Below are 20,583 nucleotides of genomic sequence, written 5' to 3' on the forward strand. Positions count from 1 at the left end.
GCCAAGCACACGGACAAGAGAAAGCCGCAGATTGCTTGCAAAGCTTACTCCTGCTCTGAAAGGCTATGAAGATAAAAACGGGGGGCTGTAAAAAAACTTTAATATTTTCTAAACCATATAGGTATCACCAAAATTAAGTGCCCAGAAATGCACCTCTATATTCATATGTGTAAGATTCAATGAAATGTTTTGACTAAGATGGAATACCTAAAGTTAAAATGAGAGCTCAGTGTCTACAAATTTTTTTCTTGATCGAAACTCTGAAAATTATGTTGAGCAAATGATTAGAAAAAAATGTAACAGGCGAGTCATTAAAGTCTCATTATCATCCTTCACAGAAGCTCACAGCGCTACATCAATCTAACATGTGTACAATGAACTGTCTTACAAAATTCTTCAGAACAGTCAAGAGTGCTTTAGCCCATAATTAAAAACACATTATTTTTGAAGTGTCACTTCTATTGAAGGAGCTTCCAAAAATGAATAAAATAACAACAGTGGCACTTAACTATGTACTGGAAACTGTTTGCAGTTTTACATGTCTATTAATAATACATTTGGTCTTCAATCCTCAAAATGACCTCCCAAGGTAGACATTATTATTTGTATTGGACACGAGGAAACTCAGGTATGGAGAGATGAAATACCTGCTCAAGGTCACGCAGATAAATAGTGGCGCTAGGATTCAAGTCCAGGTGTCCTGGCTCTAGAGTACCAGACACTGAGTATCAAAAGGCAGAGAAGATACTGTTCCCATACAACATATTTCACTGAGCAAACCATAATAGGAATGGAATGATGTAAAGATGGCAAGAAAGGAACTTCCCTGCAATTATTTCTTATGCATTTGATCGTATCATTCAAATGTTCAATATAAAACAGCGTAAAATTTGAAATTATTTGTACTTTAATTCCAATTTTGCTTACAACCAAATTAGTCATATTTTTCCTCTAAGTATTTTCTTAAACAAAGGCTTACTAAAGTAAACATGAAGTTTTTCTAACTTTCTTGTCAGAGTGTTTCCTGAAGTCAGCCCTTGGCAATAACTTAAAAAAGCCATAAAGCATTTTTAAAATAGTTCCTTTTCTTATTAGATGTCTATTAAACTTTAAAAGCAACACTTAAAACAATTTTTTTCTGATTCTAATGGCTTCTACATTAGCTTCAGTTAAATGAAACAATTTTGAGCTTACCGTTCAGGCCAGGAGACTGCCAAGCGAACATTCACCGAGCTCACATGTCCTAGGTATTAAATACTAACTTAAAGTGCTGCTCACCTGTGGAGGAGTACATAGATCAGCAGGATTTGGTTCTCTGAACTATTCTCTTTTTAAAAAAGATTTTACTTATTTATTTTTAGAGAGAGTGGAAGGGAGGATAAAAGGGAGAGAAATACCAATGTGTGGTTGCCTCTTATGTGCGTCCTACTGGGGACCTGGCCTGCAACCCAGGCATGTCCCTGACTGGGAATCAAACCAGTGACCCGCTGGTTTGCAGACCAGCGCTTAATCCACTGAGCTACACCAGCCAGGGCCTGAGCTATTCTTTTGAGGGTAACAGCTACTCAAAAATCTGTACCCTTTATACCTTTTATAGGATTTATTTTGTGTGTGTCATTTTAGGATACTTCTCAGAGACTGTGGCACAAAGTATGCATGTTAATTGCCCATACAAGCGCTTACATCAGTGCTGCCAAAGAAGCCAGTGTTTTAAAGGGGATGTTTTCAAAATGTGCCTTCTTTGGAGTGGCACAAAGACTGATGGCACCACTGGCAAGTTGATGGATGGGGGCCAGGGAAGATCAATGTCTTACAACATATGGGACAATCTCACATGATGAAACAGTTCAGCATCCTGTGTGACTTTTTAAAAAAGATTTTATTTATTTTTAGAGAGAGGGGAAGGAAGGGAGAGAGGGAGGAAAACAGCAATGTGCAAGAGAAACATCATTGCCACGTGCAACCCAGCTGTGTGCCCTGACCAGGAATCCAACCGGCTACCTTTTGGTTTGCAGGATGATGCCCGACCCACTGAGCCACACCAGTCAGGGCCCCGTGTGACTTTTGAATGTCCTTTCAGGTAGCAGAAAAATCAGTTTATGATTATCTCAACCTAGGACCTAATTTCTTTTTATACAGTATGAACATGAAGTATTTTTTTAATCCCCACCCAAGGACACGCTTTTGATTTTAGAGAGTGGGAGGGAGAGAGGGAGGGAAAGAAACATCAATTTGTTGTGTCTCATATGCACCCTGACCAGGCACCAAACCTGCAACCTAGACATGTGCCCTGACTGGAAATTGAACCCATGACATTTCAATTTATAGGATGTGCTCCAAATGAACCACAATGGCCAGAGCACAAAGTACTTTTCTGCATACTTTTAAAATTCATTAGTTTCCAAATGTGCCACTAACATATAAATCAAGATTATACATTGTTTTGTTCAAAACGTTACTATGCATGATCCACCATTTCTGGGAAAAAAGGTTTTCTTAAAATATATCGTATTGATTATGCTGTTACAGTTGTCCCATTTTCCCCCCTGCACTCCCCTCCCCCCTGCACACCCTCTCCTACACACATCCCTCCCTTTAGTTCATGTCCATGTGTCATACTTATAAGTTCTTTAGCTTCTACCTTTCCCATACTATTCTTGTCTTCCCACTATTTTCTACCTACCACTTACGCTACTTATTCTCTGTACCTTTTCCCCCTCTCTCCTCCTCCCACTCCCCTGCTGATAACCCTCCATGTGATCTCCATTTCTGTGGTTCTGTTCCTGTTTTAGTTGTTTCCTTAATTTGCTTTTGTTTTTGTTTTAGGTGTGGTTGTTAATAATTGTGTCATTTTACTGTACATGTTTTTTATCTCCTTTTTCTTAGATAAGTCTTTTTAACATTTCATATAATAAGGGCTTGGTGATGATGAACTCCTTGAATTTGACCTTATCTGAGAAGCACTTAATCTGCCTTTCCATTCTAAATAAAAGTTTTGCAGAATAGAGCAATCTTGGATGTAGGTCTTAGGATTTCATGACTTGGAATACTTCTTTCTAGCCCCTCTGGCCTGTAAGGTCTCTTTTGAGAAATCAGCTGAGTCTGATAGAAACTCCTTTGTAGGTAACTGTCTCCTTTTCGCTTGCTACTTCTAGGTTTAATCTTGGCTAATGTAATTATAATGTGCCTTGGTGTGTTCCTCCTTGGGTCCAACTTCTTTGGGACCCTCTGAGCTTCCTGGCCTTCCTGGAAGTCTATTTCCTTTGCCAGATTAGGTAAATTCTCCTTTATTATTTGTTCAAATAAGTTTTCCACTTGTTGTTCTTCCTCTTCCCCTTTTGGTACCCCTATGATTTGGATGTTGTAAAGTTTAAAGATGTCCTGGAGGTTCCTAAGCCTCTCCTCATTTTTTTGAATTCTTGTTTCTTCATTCTTTTCTGTTTGGTTGTTTCTTCCTTCCTTCTGGTCCACTCCATTGATCTGGGTCCCAGTTTCCTCCCCATCACTATTGATTCCCTGTACACTTTCCTTTATTTCACTTAGTGTAGCCTTCATTTTTTCATTTAATTTGTGACCAAACTGAATCAATTCTGTGAGCATCCTGATCACCAGTATTTTGAACTGTGCATCTGATAGGTTGGCTATCTCTTGGTCACTTAGTTGTATTATTTCTGGAGCTTCAATCTGTTCTTTCATTTGGGCCATTTTTTTTTTGTCTTGACATGCCTGTGTTATGTATAAGGGGAAGAGTCTTAGGTGTTCACCAGGGCGGGTCAACCTAGTTGCTGGATTGTGATGCTGTATGTGGGGCAGGGGTCTGAGAGGTATCAATGGCACTTGTTCCACTCTCTGCCAGATTTCAATCACTTTTGCTGTTTCCTGCAAGCAAACTGGGCCCTTCTGGTGCTGATTCCCATGTGGGTGAGTTTGTTACATCCTGGGACCCTGTGGATCTCTCCAATGAACTTTCCTGTGACGCTGGGAGTCTCTCCTGGCACGTCAACCCCCACAGATGTTTTCAATAGGTGTTTTGAGGCTGTATTTCCCTGCACTGGGACCCTGAGTTGCACAGTCTGTCTCGCTCCCCAATTTGGCTTGGTTTATCTGTGCATGATTGTGGGACCACCCTGTCTGCCAGCCGCCTCATGCTCCATGCCTTTCCACAATCGTCTGCCTTGCTGGGCCCACCCATTGCTGTCTTGCGCCACCACCTGTGCACCCAGGGTCCGCGAGCCACTTTTTTTTTGCCATGATACCTCTCTGCCCAGCTGCCCGACTCCACCCCTCTTACCAGTCTGGATGAATGTGTCTACTTTAACCCCTCAGTTGTTGGACTTCCATACAGTGCAATTTTCTGTCAGTACTGGTTGTTTTTTGTTTCTAAATTTTTGTTGTCCTTATTTTGGTTGTGCAAGGAGGCACAGCGTGTCTATCTACACCTCATCTTGGCTGGAAGTGGAAAAAAAGTTTTAACATCAATGGAAATGTCACGTTTGTAAGTTACAAGTCTACAGGTAGTGATCACACATCCACATCCGTAGTCTTCTGATGTAATTACACCCAAGCACTCACACACTGAAATGCAAATGATTACAAATCACTTTCCTCTCATTTCTATTCTATATTATAATTCAATTATTATATACATTTCAATTATGTATGGAGACAGTAATTTCACTTCAGAATAGTAAAGGGGACATTTTTTAGGAAAAAGAAGTAATTGGTTTCATAGGGTAAATTTACTCAGGTGCCAGCCATAATACACAGCAACCTGCACAAATGTAAAGCTAAATAGCTCAAGAAGACAAATGTGCTCCCAAAACACTAGCAAAATAAAATTAACACTGTTTAACCAAATGTTAAGAAAAACCTGTTCAACGCTTAACTCTTGCGTCGGTACTCCTAATGTCACAGCTGGTCTTCGGGCTGAAACTTTCAGATGGCTGCGCAGATGAGTCCTCATTCCAGGGGGGAGATCGGGGCTGCTTTGCCCATCCCTCCTCTTCTACCCTCAGATGCTGATGTGCAACGGAAATGGAGCTTTGTGAGGTGGTGGACCACAGTTTTGCTGAGGAAAAGCAGTGTATTACCACCACCCTCCACATTTCATTTACATACTGTCACAATGACTAAGCTAACTCAACATTTTAAGTATTTTCTCTCTTCACTTGAACGCCAAATATCTGATTCACTTTTTATAGGTATAACCTTTTAAAAAGGTCAAAAAGCTGCTAATATAGGTCATTGCCCATGATAAGCACCTTCAAATAGTCACATATATTTATATTCATATTTGTATATTTATTTTTCAGTTGAAAGTTGTGAAAAATATATTAAAATAGGAAAACTTTAGAGATTTGATTAATAGTAGTCAATATGAATGCATACAGAATTCTATTTTTTTTTAACATTCTCTTAGGTGTCTACATTCCTTCAAGATTCAGATTGGCCCTGGCTGGTGTAACTCAGTGGATTGAGCACAGGCCTGTGAACCAGAGGATCATGGTTCGATTCCCAGTCAGGGCACATGCCTGAGTTGCAGGCCAGTTCCCAGCAGGGGACACAGGAGAGGCAACCACACATTGATATTTCTCTCCCTCTCTCCTTCCCTTCCCATCTAAAGATAAATAAATTTAAAAAATCCCCAAAAAATACTGCAAAACCAGTGGATGTAGTTTCTGGCCTTTAAAAAGATTCAGATTGGCCAACTCTGAAACTGCAGAAGTGAATGGTTAAGATGTAAAGATTTTTAGTTTTTTTAATTCTTAGCAACAGCTCTTTTATGGAAAAACTCAAATGATCTTATGGTCCATGAACTGTTACAAGATAAACCTCCACTAAAGGTGAATGAGTTGGATTAAGATTTAAGTATTTTTTTCACACTTAACATGTTTCTTGGTAATTAACTTAAAATTTTCTTATTACCAAATGAAAGAGCATTTAAATATTTTTTCAAATGAAACAAGAGCATTCATTTGACAATTAGTTTATTAACACCAAGTTTAAGGCTGTACATAAAACTGCAATGACAATCCAAATGAAGTAAACAGAATAAACCATTTATTAAAACACTGTGTAATAAAATAAACTTTTTTTGATCCAATGCTATAGTGGTAAACACTTTCTGCTCATTAACAGTGCCCCTAAGGTACTGTTAAATTACACCATAATCTAAAACTTGAGACTGCCTCTCTGCCCTTTGCCACTGAGTAAGTGACAGGGGACTGTGCAGATCTAGGGCTTTTGATGAGTCAAGGATATAGGACAGTAACCTAAAAGACAATTAAAATTCCTTATGGCCAAAGATTAAACTGTATTTACTCTGCCCACTGGCCCAAACTTAGAATTGTCATATCAAATAAATATTTCATGAACCATTCCCTTCCCTGTCTAAAATAAATATTGGGAACAAATTAGGGATAAAAGTTGGGTTTTAAACTGCACTTTATTTGTTACTGTAACATTGTCTTTTTTTAACTGATTGACCACAAGCACACAAAAAGTTCTCTTCTGAATGGAACTGCTTCCACACCCCCTGAATATGAATAAGTAAATTATAAAGATCATTCAATTTGTAGTTCTCTCCTCCTTTATAGCACTTCTAAGCAATGTGACACATACAACAGAGACAGGAAAGACCATCTTTAATAAATTATCTTCTTAATTGTAGAGAATTTCTGAAAATAAAACGGACAAAATGCTAACCCATGCATCTGATGAGCCCTCAGAGACCAAAGATCCATCGCCTTCTGTTGGAAGAACTAGTCCCCGCAGTGTCCTTGCCCTTGTAGGGCACTTGATAAGGGGACCCCCCAGGGCTCTGGGCAGCTGCTTAGGAAGGCCTTCTGCCACTCTCACTTGCCGATCCGCTGGACTACCCAGTCTTGCTGGCAGAGAGGGCAGCGATTGTTCTGTTTCACCCACAGGGACATGCAGCAGTTGTGGAAGGAATGATTGCATTCTCCCCAGACCACTAACAGGAAAAAAATGATCTGACGTTACTCATTGCAATTTAAATTACTGAGCTCAAACACACAGCTTACTTTACATTATGAATAATAATCATGGCTCATAATCTCAAATAAAGATGGTAAATTGGTCAAAAAATTTTTTTTCTACCTATAAAGAAATAAAAGCTTACATATATAAAGTCTGTGCTTAGGGGACTTTCCATTACTGTCCTAGGATCTGGATGCAGTGGTGGCCCTCAGTTTCTATGCAACTCCATACGCTGCCTCCCCGAAATCAGGAGATTAAAGGACGTGAGCCTTCCTGCGGTGCCAGACCTTCTCAGTCACACAGGCACTGACCTCAGAGACATCGTGGGCTGTGTTTTACTAAAAAATGTCCTCTCGGTTTCTATCCACCAAGACGAATTTTAAATGTTTGCAATTCGTGGTAGACTATTTTAAATAGATGACATACTTCTAAATATTATCCGCTGTAAATCTACTGAGTTGTTTCCTAGAAGTGGTGATAAGCTATGTTAAATCATCAATAAGCTGTGCAATTCCTCATGTGACAAACAGAATGAAATTTTCAAAGTGGCTGTCTGGAAAGAAAGGTTTCTTTGTAACCAAAGAAAGCTGGCCTGCACCTCACAATTCCCAAGTTAATATTTTTTAAATAAACAACATGAAAGAAAAATTTTAAAGAAAACTTTGAGGGAAATCACCCACAATCTGGACTCCAAACTCAAATGTGAACTTCATTTGTCCCTTGCTTGACCAACTGAGCTATATGATAACAGAACAACAGAAGACGTAGGAATAGAAGAGAAAGGAAAAAAAACTTCTTATGAAAACAGGCGGTAGGGGCTAGAAAGCAAGGGGAAATCATTCTAATGTTTCAGGAGGAAGAAAGAGAATTTGATCAAACCAGCACACATCATTAAGAAGAAGGAAGTTACAAGTAACCACACCGGCACAAAGTTAGCCTTTCTTTTCTTTTTGTCGTCTTTCATTGTTCATACTCTTATAGTTGTCCTGCTTTTTCTCCCTTTGCTCACCCAGCCCCTCTACAAAGTTAGCCTTTCACTGCAGGAAAAGGTTTAAACATTTTTGTATAGCAATCTGGAAGTGATGGCTTTGAGAACTAGGACATACAAACCTCTGAACTGCTTAAAACATTTCGCCTAAGAATTCTTAGTCCTAGGCTATGAGGAAAATGTAATAGGTTTCTATACACACACTACATTCCCAAGAGACAATTTTTCTTAGTTGACAAGTTAAACATTATATCATAAGAGTACTGAAAACTGAAATGCTTTATTAGAATGAAACCCTACCAAAACTGACCTATAACATATTCAAAATTTACATAATATTTTGGCAAATTCCTCTTATATAATTTTCTTAATAAAAGAGAACTACTCATTTTTTTTGAGTATCAAAATGTTTACTATGCCCATGTCTGATATACTAATATAGCCAATTCTTCTTCATTATAGGCAATAAAAAAGCTTTGCAGATTAATTCCATTAAGGCCTTTTGAGAACCAACACATTTTAGATCAATAACAGATCAATGCTTTACAGTTTATTTTTGTATATTGATAAAATCAATCTTAATAGCAAATTCAAACATCCCCACTGAGAGAAAGCCTTCAGTTGAGAAAGCAAGAGAACTGGATCATAACATACCAACACAGTCCTCTTGTTTGTTTTCAGCTTGACATCTAAGACAGGCATCTGAAAGTAAACAAACAGCAACTCTCAGTCTGATGCTCAGAATGCAACTTTAAAAACCCAGACACTTCAAAGTCAAATAAAAGCTCAAAGCGTTAGAGATGGAGACAAGACTCGTAGTATTAATTTCTCATCTGAACATAACTGTTGAAAGAGGAATAAAGTCTAAGACACTCTATTTACTTACAATCAGGAGCAATTTTACAAGGGTTCCTGACCCTCTATTAAGTTCTGATGAAAAGATGTCCTGACAGTGGATGCAAGCACTGGAGAAACATATGCCACACTCACTCAGCTGTATCAGAAGTTGTTATAAGCTCACTGGGCATGCTGACATAGCTCAAGATGAGGGCTAGTTTATTTTCAAGACATCCTTTTAAATAAGCTATGCACACAGGAATATAAAGTACAACATAGGGAACAGTCAATATTATAATAACTATATATGATGCCAGGTGGGTAGTGGAAATATAGGAGGGAACACTTTGTAAAGTATATGATTATCTAACCACTATGCAGCTGTACACCTGAAACTAGTACAAAAAAGTGTTGAAATGTAAACTGTACTGAATAAATACAATTTAAAAATTAAATAAGCTATGCATATATATTGGTATTTGCTTATACATACATACATAAACTATAGAAGGATATCCAAGATACTAATAATAAGGTTTACCTGGGAAGTGATTGAATGGGAAGGAATTTTCATTGTATATTGTCTTAAACTTTTTATTTTATTTTATTTTATTTATTTATCTTTAGAGGGGAAGGGAAGGAGAGAGGGAGAGAAACATCGTGTATGGTTGCCGTTTGTGCGTCCCCTGCTGGGAGTTGGACTGCAGGGAACTGGCCTACAACCCAGTCATGTGCCCTGACTGAGAATCGAACCGCGATCTTCTGAGTCGCAGGCCCGCGCTCAATGCACTGAGCTACACCAGCCAGGTGTCTTAAACTTTTGAATTATGTGACTGTATAATCTATATAAAATTAATATTAATTAGAAATACTTTATAAAAGCTAGGCTTTTTTTCCTTCCAAGAAAATGCTCCCTTTACAAAGTAAATCTGAGCCCAAAGCATTTACCTAACAATGGCAAAGTATTTTAATAAATTACTTGGGAGTAAATACTAGAAACGGGAACCTCAAGTATACTACGTTGCTTGATGAAGGAGGTAATATGGATTATCTCGGGGACTAATGAAATGGATTCATTCACTAGCTGGAAGAGGGGTCAAAGTTGGTAAGAGGAAGTGCAAACCAACAGAAACAAAGTTTTTAACATACACTGGAGAAAAATAATTCTGTAAAAAGAGACACATGGTGGAGCTGAAGCCTGCTTCTCTCTTACACTGGATTATGGGCAGGCATTTGCTTCTCTCTGTATGTTTTTACCTAAAACAACACACCACCCTGGCCTCTTCAGTGTGGACTAAAAACAACCACTGCCTCCTACGACTTTCTGCAATTGCACAATTACTGAGCATCTCCTCTGTGAAAGGAGCTCTGCACTGGGGACACGGAGTCTGGGTCCCTGGTCTCCCCAGCGAGTGGGGAGACAGGGAAACAACTAAGTATCATAAGGGTCATGATGTAACAGTGAAGATAATAAGCCTCTGGTTCTGCACAATGACAGAATTACATGTTTGTGGTCCTGAGTACCTCTTTTACTAACTAGGAAAAGAAGGCCCCCAAAAGTGGTGGCAAATGTCCAAGTCAACAGAGAGCCATGAAGGGTTACTCTGGCTCTTTAGAATGTGGCAGTACAAACCAAACTATCCTCTTTGCCTCACCAGCACTTGTTCCTTTCAGAAAGAAGGGAGGAGAGTGGAAACCAAGGGCATTAACCACATCAGAATGGGCTGACAAGCAAATCTTGGACCAAGAAGTAAGTCATAGTAAATCAGTTGGTACAAGATGAATTCCAAATATTAGGGGAATGGTATTAAGTGGGCTCTTTTTGTAGAATCTAGAAATCTCTGAATTACGCTTATAACTTTGATTTTGATGATCAAAAACTGACCTACGTAGATAAAAATCCCTGAAGTTTCAGATACAAGAAAAAAAGTTTTTTGATGGTATTCCTAATATCTGAGACAGCACATTTCTAAGGAGAACAATAACACTTAACACCTTTTAGAATGACGCTAGGGTTAAGGACTGGAAAGTCTGAAAAACAAACTTCCTTCTGCTGTCACCTGACCACTAAGTGGATTTTAACACCTCATAAACAAAATACAAGGGTCTAGTCCAGAACACTTTCCAGAACTGAAAGTATAGCTGTTGTAAACCTGCAACATTAACAGTAGCAGGATACTTTTACTATAATTAGAAAGTCAATGTGAATGGAAGCCATTTATAGCCCATACTTTGGCTTACTTTAAATAGCCCAAGTAAAGTTTATTTGTTGCAAGATTTCAACCACTGCTTTAAATTCTACATTTTTCCCTACTAGTTTAAATTTTCTTTTTGGGGAGAAAAGTAAAATCCCTTTTCATGAACATTCTTCTTTTTAAACTAATGTAAATTTGGGGAACAAATTTTTTAGCAAAGCCTGTTTTGCTTAAGAACAAAAAATAAAGTCACCTGTGTATGTTAAAGATACCACCCAAACTGGAAAATATGATTCTAGAATCTAAGTAAGGGGCAGAGTATGTGATGAGGGGGCTGTACTGCAGGCCAATAAACTAGGTACTTTAAAAATCTAATATGGAAAATAAATGGATCATGTCTGAAATCCAGCTGCTCACAAAGTAAAAAATAAAAAAAATATTTGAACCCCATTATTTTAAGTCCTCTCTGAAACAAGTCCTTAAGAATAAAAAACAGGCCCTAGCTGGTGTAGCTCAGTGGATTGAGCACGGGCCTGCAAACCACACAATCGTGGTTCGATTCCCAGTCAGGGCACATGCCTGGGTTGCAGGCCAGTTCCCAGCATGGGACTCACGAGAGGCAACCATACATTGATGTTTCTCTCCTTCTCTCCTTCCCTTCCTCTCTAAAGATAAATAAATAAAATATTTTTAAAAAAAGAATAAAAAATAGGAGAGCTTACTAAAGAGCGTGTAGATTGATTCTGGCAGACTTTAAGGTTCATCCCTTGAGAAGACAGAGCGAGTCTCTGAAAAGTTTTCTTCAATTTGCTCATTTTTCAGGACAAGGCATTACATGTTTAAAAAGATTTTATTTATTTATCTTTAGAGGGGAAGGGAAGGAGAGAGGAAGAGAATTATCAATGTATGGTTGCCTCTTGTGCATCCCCTGCTGGGAACTGACCTGCAACCCAGGCATGTACCCTGACTGGGAATCGAACCATGATACTCTGGTTCGCAGGCCCGTGCTCAATCCACTGAGCTACACCAGCCAGGGCCTACAGTACATTTTCAAATTATAGAAACTCAGTTTTATTCATCTACCCCCAAAAACATGTAAAAAGTTCTCACAGTAGTTTTAAACGCCCTATTTAAAAATATAACTCACATTTAAACAGGTTTTCCAAGGTGGCCTGAGGTCTTAAAACAGAAACCATATAAAACAAAACGGGATGAAAATGTTCTGAAAGGTTTCACTGGCCCCTATTTTTATTCAAAATATCGTAAAAGGGAGTAAGACTTATTTGTAAGAGCGGGCTCTCCCCTAAGGCTTGACTCAGAGCCGGGCTGTCTCTTTTCTAGGCAATGACATCCTATGACAGGCAGGGGCCAAGGAAGAGGACTACGTTTTTACTAAGTTTCTAGGTAAAGGGCTCACCTTACTGAATTCTCGCAAAACTTCAAAATTCTTGAACCACACTGTACCCCCTCCCAGCCTAGTGCCATCTGACTTGTTTTGAATCACAGAGATTTAAAGGCCCAGCAGCACAATAGCGGGAGCTAATTGGCAAATGCAATGGCCGGGCATACTTTCCTTCCCTGCAGCTTTTAGGAGCAGACTGAGGGTCCCGTTTTTGTGGGAGATGACCAGGGCATCACTTGGGTGTGCGACCAGAACCAATAAAACGCTCTTCTGAACCACGGCCTTTACCCTGACCTCTTTGCAGTCTGCGTTTAGCGACGGGGCCGGGAGCTGGCCACACGAACCTAACTGGTTCCTCCCAGTTCCCATCAAACCACAGTTGCATATTCTTGGTTGCATCCACTGCCACCTGAAATTATCTTAATTCCTCTAGTGTACTGCCTGTTTCTCTGGTTAGAATCCAGCCCCACGTATTGGGACCCCACGGCCCCAGGCAGCGGCCATCCCTCCCTCGCTCTGAGGCAGAGCAATCCCACCGCCAAACCTCTGGGTAGGGGTCTCTACGACGTCCTCCACGCATCCCTCCGCCCGGACCCGCCCAGCGGAGGCCCTAGAGCAGCTGGGGCCTCGTGTGCAGCGCTTACCCATCACCTGGACCCTGCAGATGGCGCAGGTATCGCACTCCACGTCCCAGCTCCACATAGCTACCGCGTTCCACTTCTTGAGAGAGAACATTTTGTCGCCTCCTGACTTGGAGCCTGCGCTCCCAGAGTGAGAGGACAGGGCGCAAGGTTCCTCGCCGTCTTCCACATCGGCCATGGCGGAGACGTCGGCTACGGGGAAGGTAAGTGGCTATGGCGGCTTCGCGGGGCCTCCTGACAGGCTACAGCGCCGCCTGCAGGCCGCCAGCCAAGGGAGTGTCTTCCACAGGGGCCGCCCGCGATTGGCTGGCGCAGGATCATGACGTCACCTTACGCTAGTTAGCGCCCGGTGCCGTCCTCCCCACCCCGCCCCTTCTGGTGCTGGGGCCACCGAGAAGGTTGAGGGCCTGAGGGGGTGCCGACCGGCTGAAGTAGGCCGACACTCTGTTGAGTGTTACAGTCGTGATTGCTGGCATTTTTTATGCAGGGCCCACATGTCCTGCTTTATGCCTTCATGAAGCTTTCTCCTCTCAGAATTACCTTGTTAATATATCCGTTTTTCGTGCTTCCCAAATGGAAATTCCGTAAGAGCAGGGCCCTTGTGATTCAGCCATTCTCAAATATTTTGGTTCTCAAATATTCTCAGAATACCTTTACACTTAAAAATTATGAGGCCCTGGCTGCTGTGGCTCAGTTGGGCGTCTTCAGTAAATGGAAAGGTTGCGCGGGGCTCAGTCCCCATTGGGGCTGGGCCATACAGGAGGTAACTCCCGTGTTTCTCTCGCCTTTCTCCCTCCACCTTTAGAGGTTTTAGAACCAATAAGCATGTCCTCAGGTGAGGATAAAAAGATAAAAATAAGAAAATTAGCAGGACTTCAGCCTCTGCCAGGTATCTCAGTTGGTTAGAGCATGGGCTGCATACACTAAAGTTGTGGGTTCAGTCCCTCGTCAAGGCACTTACAAGAGTCAGCCAATGAATGCATCAGTAAGTGGAATAATAAAAAAATCAATGTCTTTCTCTCTCAAAAAAATTATTAGTACCTCAAAGAACTTTGGTTTGTGGAGGGTCTATATTTACTTTTTAAGAAATTAAAACTGGCCCTGGCTGGTGTAGCTCAGTGGAATGAGCGCGGGCCTGCGAACCAGAGGATGCAGTTCGATTCCCAGTCAGGGCACATGCCTGGGTTGCAGGCCAGTTCCTGGCAGGGGACACATGATACATTGTGTGTCCCCAGCAGAGGCAACCATACACTGATATTTCTCTCCCTCTCTCCTTCCCTTCCTCTCTAAAAATAAATAAATTAATTAATTAAAAAAAAATTAAAACTGAGGGAAAATTTTTTACATGTATTAATTCATTTAAAAACTACAGTAATAAACCCTTTGCAAATGATCATTATAGCAATGACATCACATGTAGCTTCAGGAAAGGACTGTACACTGTACAGAGTGAAAAGGGAGAAATAACTACACTGTTACTTAAAAAGTCTTGCCCTCTGAAAGGACCCCAGGAACCCTGGGGACCACTCCTTGAGAGCTCTAATCTAGTTTTCCTCCTCCTTTTATGTGTAGGGGAAAGGAGTTCCAGAGAAACAACCAAGAGAGCACACTACTACTATGAGATGGTGAGTTATGAAGCCAGGGTTTGTGTATCACTCGCTCAGGGTCATACAATTATATTTTCCCAAGCAAAGCAGACAGCATCTCCATTTAAAAGATAAGAAGGCAGAGGTCCAGAGAGCTCAAGGAGTTGTGTGATGACCACCACCATCTGGGGGTGATCACTTGCTGTGTAGTGTCGGGCTTCAGAGCTTCCCACCCCACCATTGTGGCTGGGTGGGGGCTAACCAAGCTCAAGGAGTCTGGCAGAGGAGACCCGGGTGCATAAATACATGCAAATATAAATATGTATATAGGGTCACATTTGACTAGATGCTAATGAGTGCTGTGTGTTAAGTGGCCTGTTAAGTGCTTTGAGGGACAGAAATGTTCCTGTTGACTGATGCAGTGAGGGAAAGCCTCACGGAAGAAGTGGGGTTTGAAGTGGGGGTTCAGCGGGGAGTGCAAGGCTCTGGAGGCCAGGAAATGAGTGGAGAAAGCGAACCTCTCTGAACTGTCAGCTGGAGCAGAGCAGTGGAAGTGGCGGCAGGCATGAGTCTGACCACACTAACTTTTATGAGTCAGACAAATATCCCTATAGACAAACTCAGATGAACCCTACACAGCACACGATTCGTTCATATTAAGTAACCACACATCCAACTAGAGATGACTATAAATACTAGATAGCCAATTACAAAAAAAGAAGGAATGTTCCTCATCTGGAACCAGATGAGGATAGAATGCACTCAGCTGGTAGGAGTTGGGCAGTTTGAAAAAGAAAAGGAGCAAAACTCAGATGAAAGAATAAAGGATAAGAGAGATGGTTAGGGACAAGAAATGGTACATTCCATGCCAAGCCTGAACCTCATCACCCTGTCTCTGCACTATTGGTTTCTGACTTCCTCTCTGTCTCCCCTCACCAGTCCAATTGGTATTCAGTCCAAAGTGCTGTTTAATTTTCCTATATCCTCTTTTCCACCTGGCACTGTCCAACTCAAAATGTCCCACAGCTGTGAATTATCATTGGAACAAAATCTGAAGGTCTCAGTTGGTCCCTGACACAACATGGCCCCAATGTACTTTTTAAGTGTCATCCCCAAGCACTTCTGAGACCCTTGTCAGATTGGTTTGCTCAGTCATCAAACCACAACCTAAACTTTTTTTTCTTTGCATTTTAACATTTCTAAAATTGGACAGAACTTCTCCTACCTGGTCTGGCTGGATTGCCCTCTGCATTTAGGAAAACTCAGTTATCTTTGTGTCCTCATTGACCACTCTTTGCTACCATTTATTTATATCCTCCCAGGAAATCATAACAAAATTGTGTTTCTTCCATTCTTTTGGCACCAGGTCACATAGCAACCACCAAGTGCTGTTACTCATGTTTATCAAACAATTTTAAGTTTTTTCATTGACAACTCAAAAGTGATTAAAAAAACTTTAAAATAAAACGAGCATGCAATGAAAAAAAAGTATAGACTGTCCAGAAATTCCTACATACATACAAGCCGAGGTATAATGCAACAGCTTATTTTTAAAATTTTTAAAAAGATTTTATTTATTTATCTTCAGAGGGGAAGGAAAGAAGAGAGGGAGAAAATATCAATGTATGGTTGCCCCTCTCGTGAGTCCCCTGCTGGGAACTGGCCTGCAACCCAGGCATGTGCCCTGACTGAAAATCGAACCACGATCGTGTGGTTCGCAGGCCCGCACTCAATCCACGGAGCCACACCAGCCAGGGCTTATTTAAAAAAATTTTAATTGTGGTAAAATACACATAACATAAAGTTTACCTTCCTAACTATTTTTAAGTACAGAGTTCAGTAGTACATTGACATTATTATGCAATCAATCTCCAGAACTTTTTTCCAAAACTGAAGCTCAGCACCATTAAACAACTCTCTGTTTCTCCCTCCTCCTCTTGGCAACCACCATTCTACATTGTTTCTGAGTGTGACTACTCGTTATCACATGTAAGTGGAATCTTAGAGTATTTTTCTTTTTGTGACTGCTTATTTCACTTAATATTCTCAAGGTTTATCCATTTTGTAGCATGTGTCAATTTCCTTCCTTTTAAGACTCAATATATTCTATTGTATGAATATTTGACAACTTGCTTATTGGTTCATCTGTAGATGGCCATTTGGTTTTTTTCCACCACTTGCATATTGCAAATAATGCTGTTATGAACACAGGTGTACAAATATCTCATGATCCTGCTTTCGATTCTTTTGGATATATACCAAGAATTGGAATTGCTGGCTCATACTACATTGTTCAGTATTTCCTATGAATTTTTCACATATACTATTCTCTAGCCTGCTCTTTTGTTTAATAGTACTACCAGGACATCTTTCCATATCCTCATCATTCTTTTTAATGGCTGCATAGTATTCCACCACATACTTTTTCTGTTAATTTATTTCCCTGAGTACGGTGCTATGGCAAACATCTCTATACATATTTCTTTGCACATGTATAAGAGTATATCTGTAAAATAAATTTCAGAAGTAGAATTCCTGGGGCAAAAGATGTATATTTTTCATTTTGATAGACATTGCCAAAAGACCTTTAAAAAGAAATGCAGACTTTACACACTTAACTGTGGATGTTAGTGGCAAATTTCAAAAAGCTCTTTTTTTTTTTAAAGTAGAAACGGTTTCTCAGGCATCCTCACACATTGTATATATAAGTTCAGAAGATTTGTCATATTTCAGCTCTTATGCTGGTATTGTTATTTACTTTTAATGTATGAGGATCTTGTCTTCCTATCTAAATGTTGAGATTCTCAAGGGTGGACATAATGTATTACACCCTTCCCCACTTCCACAGTTAGTTTGGTTCCATGAACTTGCCAGCACTTGTTATATTTGTACATAGAAAAATGACATTTTTTTAAAACTTCAAAATAAAGAGATCTTAAGTCTTTTTTCTTTTTCTTCTTCTTGTGTAACTGTGTAAAGTTAAAGAACAGTAGTCACTCAATTTTAGCATCAACAATAATAACATCCAGTAATATTTATTTTTAAGCATATATTATGAAACAGGTATTGTCTTAAAATGTTTGACATGTACCATTTCATTCAATGCTCATCAAATGAGAAAGGTTACTCTTATCTGTGTCTTACATAAGGGGAAACTGAGGCACAGAGAAGCTAACTGACCTGCTCAAGGTCACATGTTGAAAGCAGCAGGTGTCTATGCAGAATTCTGATTCACCTAATTCCCAGGTCCCTGCTACCTGCACCATGTTACCATGGCAGGTAAAATCCAGTTAATCGAATTGACCTTCCATAAACTGATCAACCACACCCCTCCCCTTTCCCGTGGAGCTGAGGTCTTAACTGGGGGTAAAGTCATTAGAAGTTTCCTTATTTGTGTAAGACCCCCATTTGGAGGGGGGCATTATCTTTTAGAATGTGGTTGTTATTTCCAAACATTCCTGTTGTTCCTAACTACAGATATATTTAGGATAGATGATTCTTTCTTAGATAAAAATAATGACTTTCTTCAAATCATAAATTTCACATGCACAAGAGAGGAAGTTCCAGAGAAGAATCCCATCTATTTTTACTGAGGCTTACTTGTGAAACCCACATTTTAGGAAATGACAATCATGATAGGATTAAAACTACTTTGAACTTTCATAAAATAGTCTTACCAAATTTTAGAACTTGAAAGGGGCTTGGTTACACTGAAGAATGTTATCACAGAACAAGCAGTGTCTTTATAGGCATGTCTGATTGGCCATGGAAACAGCATCTGTAAGAAAATGTGGCATCCATATTCACTTTTTAACCTGTAAAATAATGAACAGGAAATCATAAATTTAAAAACAAAAAAGAATTTCAACTCTATACAACAGACAGTAAGCATATGTAAATCATTACAACCTAAGAGGTAACACGTACTTCCTAGAGAGTTTAGGTAAACTCGTCATTTCAGATCTGCTATGAGCTAACAGGAACCAGGAGATGGTGTCCGTGGGCGAGGCAGGGTGTGCACTAACACCTGAGGGGACTGTTATTCTCTCACTACTTGTCCCTTGGTGCAGTCATCATCCATCAGAACGGAATGATGGTTTAGGGAACTGTTACCTAGGACCAAAATTATCATGATATTATCAAGTGCAAAATCTGCGGTGATGGCACAATCTACCCCAACTGAGTGCGCAGGCTCTATACAGCGCCCCCTGGTGGTTGTGACTAACGGGCGCAAGCATCCAAGAATGTACTTTTTTCTTTTTTTTTATGGTAGTATTAGATTTCTCGCCATTTTCCCAATAGATCTAAAGATGTCTGAAGAGATCTGAGGAGTGACTGTAATTTTTAAGACTGGGAGTTTACCCGGGAGGGGGAAGAACATAATAGTAAGTGGGCAGGATATCCCACAACTCCATTTGATGGACTGAGTCTTAAGTTTCAGAAATATCCTTATATTAACTGGGAAACTTGCCTCACACTTAATGCCCTTTCCCTAAATATTCTTGATGTAAGTAATCCATGACAATTAATTTTTCTCTGTAATAACTTCTTACACTAGTCCTCTCTTTTCTTTTTCCACTGTTACATAGTTTACCTGGATGGTTGTGGTAGCCTTCTAAGTGGTCTTCCTAACCTCAGATTTCACCAACCAAATCCATCCTGGACTCTACTTATAGATTAACCAACTGAAAGCAAAATTCTGATCCTGGCACTCATCAGCTCTTTATCTTTAGTGGATCTCTCTTGCTTTTGTTTGCCCAGCTTCCGTTTTAGCTTCTTTCTAGAACAGAACCTTGAGTTTCCCTTGGGGTTCCAGTCTCCTGCCCTTCAGAGGGGAGAACACAATTCAGAACTGGCCACTTAGTGTATTTCTTCTCCCTGGCACAGTGATTGGTTGGTAGGTGTGCATGTGACTCATGATGGCCCGGTGAAATCAGGAGAAATGCTCTTTCTTGAGATTAAACTAGCAGAATGTCAACTTTCTGACTAATGCTGCCCAACTTGTCACCATGTGGGAAGAACTTGCTGGACAATAAAGTCAGTGCAGATGCAGATCTTCCAGGAGGTGGAGGGAGGTGGCATTATTTGAAGTCTTGAATCCAGCTGGACCTCTAGCTAGAACAGCCCTGGACTTTTAGTAACATGAGTCAACAAATTTCTTTTTATACTTCAATAAGTTTGAGCTGATTTTGTATCACTTGAAACCAAGAGTTCTCACTGATTTCCTGTAAAGACCTGTGGTATCATGATTTATAATAAATATATATTTGGTCATTAAGATGGCCAAAATATATTTCTCATATTTATTTGGTCTTAGAAGTTCATGGCTCCCCTAACCCTTGGAATTTCCTAAGTAATACGAAAAATGGGAGCATGTTTTGTTACAATATTTGGTCCCTTGTCCCCAGCGCCTAAAAACTGCTTCAGAGTCATGGAGGTGAAATGGTGTCTTGTCATCCATAACAAGTTTATATTAATGAAGTGACTTTTGGAAATTCCCTCAAGGATGGAATTGCCCAAGGAACCAACCATGAATAGAGGGTTGGGACTTTCAGTGCCATCCCCCAGTAGAGGCCAAATCAGTCACCAATGGCCAATGATTTAATCAGTCCTGTCTATGCAATAAAGCCTCCATAAGGACCCCAAAGAAAAGGGTTCAGAGGGCTTCCAGGCTGGGGAACCTGAATGATTCCACCAGCCACTATGTGGGCCCAGACTCCATGAGGAAAGCATCTCCTTTGTTTGGAACCCTTTGTTTGGAACTCCTTTGTCACCCTAGGTCTCTCTTTATCTGGCTCTAGATTTGTGTCCTCTGATATCTTGTGTGATACAGTGGTAATCTAGTGAGTAAACTGGTTTCCTGAGTCCTGTGAGGGGCTCTACCAAAGTCATCAAACCCAAGGAGGGGGTCATGGGAACCTCTGATTTATAGCCA

At 40.3% G+C, this 20,583-nt stretch overlaps 1 protein-coding gene across 2 annotated transcripts; it reads right to left on the minus strand.

Annotated features, from left to right (window-relative positions):
• Positions 1–6,106: 6,106 nt before the first annotated feature.
• Positions 6,107–13,317, minus strand: RNF7 (ring finger protein 7). 2 transcript variants are annotated; one of them, XM_037051510.1, is made up of 3 exons: positions 13,073–13,317; positions 8,642–8,689; positions 6,107–6,973 (listed from the first exon to the last, which is right to left on the minus strand). In XM_037051510.1, the coding sequence occupies exons 1-3, from the start codon at positions 13,238–13,240 to the stop codon at positions 6,917–6,919; spliced, it is 273 nt and encodes a 90-aa protein (XP_036907405.1). In that variant the 5' UTR covers positions 13,241–13,317; the 3' UTR covers positions 6,107–6,916. The 2 variants fall into 2 exon arrangements, with proteins under 2 accessions (XP_036907405.1, XP_036907395.1); XM_037051500.1 differs by having other exon boundaries at positions 13,066–13,314.
• Between the last annotated feature and the right edge of the window lie 7,266 nt (positions 13,318–20,583).

This window comes from Sturnira hondurensis, unplaced genomic scaffold (assembly GCF_014824575.4).
Source record: "Sturnira hondurensis isolate 20B ecotype Veracruz unplaced genomic scaffold, ASM1482457v3 Scaffold0000867, whole genome shotgun sequence".
NCBI classification, from domain to species: Eukaryota; Metazoa; Chordata; class Mammalia; order Chiroptera; family Phyllostomidae; genus Sturnira; species Sturnira hondurensis.

Bases quoted from the DNA above. Each gene is read 5' to 3' on its own strand.
- RNF7 (XM_037051500.1), bottom strand. From the start codon at position 13,240: ATGGCCGATGTGGAAGACGGCGAGGAACCTTGCGCCCTGTCCTCTCAC. The intron at 8,690-13,065 runs GTAAGCGCTGCA...GTTTACTTTCAG, and splicing joins CTGCAGGGTCCAGGTGATGG to ATGCCTGTCTTAGATGTCAA. The intron at 6,974-8,641 runs GTATGTTATGAT...TTTTCCTGTTAG, and splicing joins CAAACAAGAGGACTGTGTTG to TGGTCTGGGGAGAATGCAAT.